The following is a 9,371-nucleotide window of genomic DNA, read 5'->3' as shown; positions in this document are numbered from 1 at the left end:
TTCAATGGACACCCGCCCTCGACATGCACAGTAATCCAAATAGAACATTCACAATCGTGAACGCAATGTTATGTTGCTAAAATAACGACTAGTCTTCACTTCATGGATGCAGAAACGCACTTGTTTATTTTCTCCAAAACCTCACACAATTAGCGCCCACCTACGGTGGCCTTACAGTGTCAAAAGTGCAACGTAAAACAGGCATCCAAAGTAATAGAATTAGAACTGTAAAAGTATGTATGTATACTGTATTACATGAACACAACACGCAATGACGCACAGAAGACGATTAGCTAAATTACTGTTAAAAACGGTTAGCATCATTAGAAGGCTATTGCATTCAAGTTGACTGACCATCTCAATACCAATGTTTTCAACTCCAAGGCTTAAAAGGGCCTGTCCCAAGGAGAAAAAGTATTAGCTTACCTTGAAATTAAAACACATGTGGGAAAACTGAACAGTCCAACCAGTAAAGTATGATGAGCTTAGCCTGCTACTTTGTTTACAATATTGTGAGGCTTCAGCCAGACAGCTGAATTTAAGAGGTGGAGTTATAATGAATAGTAGGCTATATAATCTGCATAAAGTTTGCTGTTATGAATATCAGACATGTCAGTATATAGAATGTATAAATAATTACATAATGTGTGTGTGTTTCAAATAAAGACAAGCTTTACATCTTGTTAAAAAATCATTCACACTATATGAAAGGAGAGCGATGAAAAGGCGATGCAATGAAAAATATGGGTGGACGACCTACATTTTGTGCTGGTGCACCATCCCTGCCAAATAAATTAAAAGATTGTTGAAATCATCAATGTCTTCCCTCTTGCTTTATCAAAATCTCAACTGAAGCTTAAAGTTTCCTCCGACAATAATGTGCTTTATGTGAAGTCAAATTCAGTTTGTGCATTATTACATGATAACTATTCTCTAAATCAGTGTTTTTCAACCTGTTTTGAGCCAAGGCACACTTTTTTCATTGAAAAAATCCTGAGGCACACCACCAGCCGACAATTGTAAATAAAATGAAATTTTATTGAAAATGAAATTAAATAAACATCTGTAGCCCGCATTAACGATATCAAGTCATTCTTGTCAAAGTGTCTTGAATAGGAATCAAATGAACACAAAGAAAATTATTTCTATTTACTCTTTTTTAGACCACTTAGGTGAAATTGGATAATTTCCCACGGCACAGTGGTTGAAAAACACTGCTCTAAATACTCTAGCCTAATTGTGGATGATTAAGCTATATGCTGAAATATGTTTCTGGAGTGTTAAAGAGTAAAAGAAAAAATAACAACAAGAACCGTACCGAACCGAAAACCGTGACCCTAAACCGTGATACGAACCGAACCGTGGATTTTGTGAACCGTGCCACCCCTAGAACAGTCCATAAACAACAGGCAGGGTTCACAGGCAGACAGGGTTCAGGTAAGCAATCCAAAAACGACAGGCAGAGGCTGGGTCAAAGACAGGCAGCTCTTACTTGAGTCAGGCAGCAAACAGCATAAACTGTGACGATCCGACAAACTAAACTAACAAAGGCAGGGTTTAAATACCCAAACTGATTGGCAATGATTGGACACAGGTGAAGACAAAATGGAGGGAACACAACAAAGACAGGAAGTTACCCAAATAAGGACATGGGTGTGGCCCTTGGCACACAACAGAAGCACACGGCTAGATCAACAAAACAAGGAGCTAACATTACATTGACAGGTAGGGGGAGACAAAACTAAAAGTCCAAGTGCAGATCCTGACAGTGACACTAACTTAAAATGAAAATGAATGTTGAAAGACCTCACTGTATATGCATTGTGAATTTATAAGGTGACTTTTTCTGACCATTAGATCTGCCCTAATGGACATTGTCTATGGCGGTGGAACTCCCAACCCATGCTACATTTTGGCATGCAGGCTGGGGACTTTCTACTTTCAACAAACATCTTGCTGTCTGGAAACAATTACGCCAAGGTTGCCCTCCTTTTGAAATTTATGAACATCCGAATGGTCAACCCAACTACTCACTACACAATCCAGGACACATACTGTGTTGACGCTATTAAAGAATACTGGGAAGAGAAGAGGTTAGAGGTCATCAGCCGACTTCAAGGGAAAGACGTTGTGCTCTTGGGTATGTATATTTATATTTCATCTTGTTCAACATACATTTGTATATACACAATGACACCGATTGTACGATAATCTGTACTGTCATACTGTATATGAGTCGTATTTTGTATGACCATCTATTTCTAGGTGATGGCAGGAATGACTCCCCAGGGCATTGTGCACAATACTGCAGCTACACGACCATGGAGCTTGATAGCAAGGAAATTGTCTATGTGACCAGTATAGACAAGCGGCAAACTGGAACTCCAATGCTATGGAAAAGGAAGGTTTTATCCAGACTCTAACTAACCAAAACTAACAACTAACAAAATTTATCCAGACTCTAACTAACAAAAACTAACCAAAGAGATAAAGGTTGTGGAGTTCTCCACCGATGCCCATGTCCAGATTGGAGCCCTTTTGAGTAAGTGGTCAACAGATAAATGTACTGTACACAAATAATAAAATGCTAATTCAGACACCTGGAAATAATATCCCTTACTTCACAGACCCAGACAAAGGCAAGTATAAGGAGCTGGGGATTCACCACAGCCTGGACATATGGCATGGTGCAAAAAACCTGTCCAAGAAAATTGCTGCTGTAAGTTAACTTCTAATACACCCAATTTCACTCATAATTCGTTTCTGTACCAGCATACGACAGTGGAATTATGTTATGCCTCCATGCTAAAATTACATGCATGGAATAACTTGCATTGTTTGTGCTTTGTTTATGCCCTCAAGGCAGGAAAGCTGAAAGGCCAGTCCATTCTTCTTCATTGGTTGAAGGATGTAGTCAACCATTTCTGGTGGTGCTGCAAGACAGCAGATACATTTCAGCAGTTTCTTGTAAGCAAGATTAGTACACATATTTGAGCAATTCCATGTAAAACTGGCCATAACAGCAGCACAATTCCAATACTGTAGTAAGATGTGAATGATGATCACTTAAAAATTTGAGCATTCACTCTTGCGTTGTAGAATGAATTTCATGAAACTTATCAGTGTGTGTATACACTATATTGCCAAAGTATTCGCTCACCTGCCTTGACTCAGATATGAACTTCACTCACATCCCATCCTTAACACTAGAAGCGCCAAGCGCCGGTCATTTGACCGCTGACGCGTATTCCTAGAAGCGCCGTGTGGGTTTGACCTAGATATACCTAGAACTGCCGGGCTGCGGTCATTTGACCGCAGCGATTACAAAAAAAAAAAAATCTATTCTCTTTTCTCACAGCAGATGTCGCAAGGGTTTCCTGACAGTCGGGCATGAGAATAATATTTTACCATAAAACATATAGTTTATATATGTGCAATATGTATTATATGTGATTTATTTTAATAACTATTTTTCATTTACATGGCATAGTCTATGGAGGCGATTTACAGTGGTAAAATGCGAGTTTGTTTTGAAAATGTTGCGACGTTCTATTAGGCAGGCCTACATGTGTAAAACATATTTTCAGCTGAAATTCGTCCGTCGTAGCCTATTTATGTACGTAGGGCGCGTATGCCTACGTACATTCATAGTTGTATATCTTATCTTGTATTTGTATGGAGTGAGATAGCTGTCAATATATTCGTGTCATAGATTTGATGCAGGTTCGTATTTGTCTGTAGGCCTAGTCGTGCATAAAATAAATATTTGTGAGTTCTCAAATGAGTCCAGTCGTGCATAAAATATATTGTGTGTATTTTATCCATCAGAATACGGATGGGGAAAAAAACGAATTCAAAAATTACAAGTAGGCTACGAAATCAAACTTTACAGGTAGGCCTAGGCTTTCATTTCTGAGTAGCCTACGACTTCGCACAAATGACTGAACTGTCAAAATACGTCATCGCCACACAACCACTCTCATTGTCGTTGGTGGATGTAAAGAGCAACACCAGCACGGCCCTCTTTTATACTCCAGATTTTGCTGAGAGCAAAACTGAGACATTACTTGTTTGCTGGACTCACTGAGTTACATCGTAGGGTGATAAGAATGGCAAGTGGCGCAGCGGTAACTTCCCTGACTACGACGCAGAAGACCCGTGTTCACATCCTGGCAGGGATGTGATATTATAGTGCATTGACTGAATTCACTGACCGATTTTGAACGTCGACGAATAATTATTTTTTGTTAATGTTTTTTAATAACTCTCTGAAATTTGTTTACCATTAACGAAAAATTATTTCGCCAGCCAATAATTTTCTAAGCCAAATTGAGCCGCCATGGCTAAGCCAGTTAGACTTTTTGCATCTAAAAATAATTATATCAGAGACACACGCGAAAAATAAACGCGAGCCTATAAACGATTCCCACTGGATACACCATATCAGTAGGCCTATTGTGCTCGTTGCTACGATAGGCTACTCAGGACTCAGTTGCATGTTCTGTAGACATGAAGTGGCAACTAAAGCCATCATCAGCCATGAAAACTTCAGCCAGCCGTTATTCTCAAAGCAAATGGCTTCGGGGTCTATAGGCTACATAACACACATTGCAAACATAGCCTATTTGAAACCGATCATTCCCCCTCCCCCATACACGTCTAACCAGTTCATGGAGGGAGGTGGAGGTCGTTTTGCTACGTGTGGACATGATCTTAGGCTACAGACATCACTGTGGCATTGGCAAATGCCTCCCCACCCCCACTGCATGGCTGTAGGCTGGCTGTTTGTTGTTTACATGCAACTCGTGGAAGAATGCGCAATCATGTTTCATCGTATATGCGCGTTTTAGAATGTTCGAATTCGCCAGCGTGCGTGTAGGCCTAGTTGTGTGAATAGAAAATAACAGAATATACTTTATTGATGCCTTGCTCAAAAGTACATCTGCCAAAGCTTACATAGGTCGGGGATCGAACCAGCAACTCTTGGGCGTTAGGGCTGAAGCGCTAACCAGTGGGCTACGGCTTTGTCCCTTCGTAACGTTAATCTGTGTCAATACAAATAGACCTATGTCAAAACAATAGACCTATAGCTGTTTTTCAGCAGACATCGAAACATAGCCTACACATTCGCAAAACGGAGAATATCTTTTTCACTCATCATTTTTAATTAGCCTAGGCTACTTCTCGCGCCTATGCCTGCTCAGCATTTCTGCTCTCTCTATCTCCCTCCCTCCGAGGTAGCTAGACCCTAGATGCTTCTCCCTAAATGAATGAACATTGTCTTAGAAAGTAGCCGCGGTAGCCTGTAAAATGCGGCATGAAATCCTGGCTACTGTGTAATTGAAACCAGACTAGGTTAGGCTCTTTGTTCGGTCCGGTCATTTTCGGCGGCGCGAACATAGCTACCTATTAATGAATGAATAAATGAATAGAAGTGTATTTGGGGAGTGAATTAGAACTAGCCACCCATTCATTTTAGAGCTTAGATTATCTGCCCAAACCCGAACTGCGGGTTACGGATCTCGAGATCCAACAACACCGGTGCTGGGTCGACATTTGTCATCCTTCCCCTCCCGTCGGGTCAGGCTCCTAATCACAGAATGCGTAGGCCCTATGCCTCCGTTTTAAAATAGCCAAGATTTCTAAGTAGGCTAGCATACAAAATGTAAAAAACGAAATATTAAAAATGAAATACTATGAAAAAGTTGAAAGTCAAGTTTGCTCAAGGTTTGTTCAAGAACTCCTCCAGAGTTTTTTCCTCAAACAACACAAATCAATACAAATAAATGAACAGATAACTCAAACGTGCTGTAGGCCTATGTCATAATGAAACAACCACAGACAACACAGTCTGACAAATGTATTCAAACGATTTGATTCGTGCACGAAGCGCCATCTAGCTGTCATTATGTGTAAGTAACAGCCTCCCAGTCTAAGGACTCAGCGGTCTTTTGACCGCCTCGCCGCGCTTTAAGTAGTTCACAACAGCACGGCGCTTCTAGTAGGTCGTCAAAGCGGTCAAATGACCGGGGCGCGGCGCTTCTAGGTATAAGTGGGTCAGAGGGGCGCGGCGCTTCTAGTGTTAATCCATAGGGTTTATTATTATGTTTGTCCACTCTTTGCACCTGTAACAGCTTCAATTCTTCTGGGAAGACTTTCCACAAAGTTTAGGAGTGTGTTTATGGGATTTTTTTAACATTCTTTCAGAAGTGCATTTGTGAGGTCACACACTGATGTTGGACGAGGCGATTGGCTCTCTGGATCCACTCTAATTCATCTCAAAGGTGTTCTATTGGGTTGAGGTCAGGCTAGTCAAGTTCATCCACACCAAACTCTGCCTTTATGGACCTTGCTTTGTGCTCTGGTGTACAGTCATGTTGGAACATGAAGTGGCCATTCCCAAACTTCCCACAAAGTTGGGAGCATGGAATTGTCCGAAATCTCTTGGTTAATGCTGTAGCATTCAGAGTTCCTTTCACTGGAACTAAGGGACCAAGCCCAGCTCAGGGATGGCCCCTTCCTGTTCCATCATGACTGTGCACCAGTGCACAAAGCCAGGTCCATAAAGACATGGATGAGTTTGATGTGGATGAACTTGACTGGCCTGCACAGAGTCCTGACCTCTACCCAATAGAACACCTTTGGGATGAATTAGAGTGGATCCTGAGAACCAGTCGCCTTGTCCAACATCAGTGTGTGACCTCACAAATGCGCTTCTGAAAGAATGGTCAAAAAATCCCATAAACTAATAATCTTTGGAGCTGAAGCTGTTACAGCTGCAAAGAGTGAACAAACATCATAATAAACCCTATTTTTTTCAGTTCCATGATCCATCATTTTTTCTTGTTCATTTGTTTTTTTTTCCCTTAGGCACTTTGGATTGGGGTTCTGCACCATGTGTGCAACCAGCATACCTGGGCGACTGGAAGTTGCCAACATGATCACCTTGAGGACACTCATGGGAAACAGTGGATTGAGAGAGATTCCCAGAGCCACAAAGCGCTAGTGAGCATTGTCCTCAACAAACGCTGGCAGAAGAATGTCCATAAGTTTCTGCGCTTCAGGTAGAGTGCAGGTACATGACCATTAAACAGAAATGTCATAGCCGTAAAGAAATGTGTGGGTGAGTATTTATTGTTCTAATATCTTTTGTATTCATCTAGATCAACATCACATCTGGAGTCATTTCAGAACCATATCCTGATGTATGCCAGCAAGCGCCTGGCCTTCCCTCCTCAAGGGTATCAGTCTAGAGTTTTGCTTGCTGCTCTGGACTACAATTTCAACTGCATGCGTCCAACTTACAGGACGGCTGAGGGCCAACAAGTGTATGTTGAAAAAATTTTGGTATTCCTATTGTCAAACAAATATGAGTGTTTTTGTCATAATGACTAATAATATTTTCTTTTTTATTTAGTCTTCGGAAGAAGTACAATAAAAATGCCAGAAGATACAGCCTATATGCCTTGAACTGTGGAAAATCCTATGACTACATCCCTGAGTTGCAAGCCCGGATTGTGAAAGGAAGAGTTGGAAGCGGAGTTGGGATGCCGCGAAAGAGGACCCTATGCCCGGATGATCCAAGGCAGCTTGGTGTTGTGCCCCCAATACCTCCACCACCAATGTCTGAGTTGATACACACACATGTCAGCAGAGGTCTAGGTCAGTGAGAAACATCTACAAGCTATCATTTCAGTTCAGTACATTTGAATGATAATCCATTATGTGCACATGACTAATGGAACTCCATGTCTTTTACAGGATCAGCCTTTGATGTTGCCACCAACATACAGTCAGATTAAGTTGTTTGGTAAACTACAGCAAGTGTTTGTAAATACTGTAAATATGATCAATAAATGAATCTTTTGTTTTTCAAAAAGCATTCATATGGTATTGTTATATATTCAAATAGTATTGTTTCTATTGCATCTTATTGTGACATGTCAATGCTTTTTCTAAATCAAATACAGCAGCCACAGGTTCAATAACAAATATTTTATTCTTCAAACAACAATAGAACTCTAGCAAATAAAAAACTTTCAAACCCAACTATTTACAGAAAGAATCACCCCAATTTCAGATGCCAGGGATGTAGCCGGTATACTGTCCTTGAGGGTCAGGGAATTTGTCCCTAATTTTGTGAACACAGCAGCTGGGAATCACTCTCCTGCTCCCTGGTCCCAATGCGCCATGCTGCCAGAAAATAAAATGTCTGTATGCAGCATGTCGCTCCATCAGCAAGTCAAAGATCAGCCCCGGCTGCCTCTCCAACATTCCCACAGCGAGACACTGAAGGTCTTCCAGATCCATCTCCAGCATAAGTCTCTGAAGAAATTAAAGACAATGGTTAGAGATGCGGTTAGGCATGTACAGGTAGGCATGTAGCCAACAGGTTGAACAGCATGTTTCACAGTAGGCTACAGTGCACAGAGGGTGATGCAGTGTAAAGGATCTCACTTCAATCAATGGTGACAGAAGACAACCTCATGTGCAAAAGAAAATCTCTTTGCCCATGATACTAAATTACAGTAGCTCATGTTATGACTAGTTTCGCTACATTCATAAGACTGGGCAACCGGATGGAAATGTTTTATAGTAGCCTATAATACACAAAAGGCAATGCAGTGTAAATTCTCATCTGTACTGATATTGACAATTTCATTAGTGTGCAAAAGATAATGTGATTGTGGTTTCGCTATTTAGAATTGCATTGAATTTGACAGAGATAGGATATCCATAACCTGTTCATTTGCTGCTACATGTAGTCATATAAATTGTACAAACCTCTGTAACTTCTCTTCTCTGCCTTTGGAGACCTTCAATCCTTTCACGATCCAAGGGATCGCTAGCTGCCGTACCTCTTCCTCGTCGTCCTCCTCTTCCTCCACGTCTACCTGACCCCCTGCCTCTACCTCTTCCTCTTCCTCTCGATGTATCGCCCGATGATGATCTCTAACAATGCACGGACATTGAAAAATAAATGACTGAAGAATATATTACGAATTAGCACATAGTTCATGCCTTTAGAGCAATACAAGCATTAGCCTATACTGTAATGTCAAGTTGTTAGCTGCTGCTATGCTAATATTACGATAGTAAGCTAATGTAAAAACAACATAAGCATGAGAACGTAATTCACTATGTTGCTTGAGGAGTAATTACTCATACATGATCATACAAATTATTCAAAGAACTTTGGAATAACTTACATCATCACCGTAAAGAAAACTCGATGAAGAGGTCGACGACATCTTGAATGAATCTCGACCCATCCAACTTCCCGTAGTTCTGGCCAGGTTGCAACGCACATTTGAAAACGCGTGGCGCTAGAGCGTGCATGCAAAATCAAATTTAACCACTAGATGGGAGAA

At 41.0% G+C, this 9,371-nt stretch overlaps 1 protein-coding gene across 1 annotated transcript; it reads left to right on the top strand.

The window, feature by feature from the left end:
- Positions 1 to 2,013: 2,013 nt before the first annotated feature.
- On the top strand, positions 2,014 to 7,882 carry LOC134068643 (uncharacterized). Its single transcript, XM_062524329.1, has 9 exons — positions 2,014 to 2,140; positions 2,266 to 2,358; positions 2,486 to 2,542; positions 2,628 to 2,719; positions 2,863 to 2,967; positions 6,871 to 7,064; positions 7,164 to 7,328; positions 7,418 to 7,662; positions 7,762 to 7,882. The coding sequence occupies exons 1-9, from the start codon at positions 2,014 to 2,016 to the stop codon at positions 7,800 to 7,802; spliced, it is 1,119 nt and encodes a 372-aa protein (XP_062380313.1). The 3' UTR covers positions 7,803 to 7,882.
- Positions 7,883 to 9,371: the final 1,489 nt, after the last annotated feature.

The sequence above is a fragment of the Sardina pilchardus genome, chromosome 21 (assembly GCF_963854185.1).
Source record: "Sardina pilchardus chromosome 21, fSarPil1.1, whole genome shotgun sequence".
Lineage (NCBI taxonomy): Eukaryota > Metazoa > Chordata > Actinopteri > Clupeiformes > Clupeidae > Sardina > Sardina pilchardus.
Note: the sequence above shows the minus strand (reverse complement) of the source record. Positions and strands in the feature narration are given on the sequence as shown.

What these genes read in the sequence shown, in the direction of transcription:
- LOC134068643 (XM_062524329.1), top strand. Translation starts at nt 2,014, where the DNA reads ATGGTCAACCCAACTACTCACTACACAATCCAGGACACATACTGTGTT. An exon ending in CCAGATTGGAGCCCTTTTGA is followed by an intron (nt 2,543 to 2,627) that starts GTAAGTGGTCAA and finishes CTTACTTCACAG; the next exon opens with ACCCAGACAAAGGCAAGTAT. An exon ending in ACGGCTGAGGGCCAACAAGT is followed by an intron (nt 7,329 to 7,417) that starts GTATGTTGAAAA and finishes TTTTTTATTTAG; the next exon opens with TCTTCGGAAGAAGTACAATA.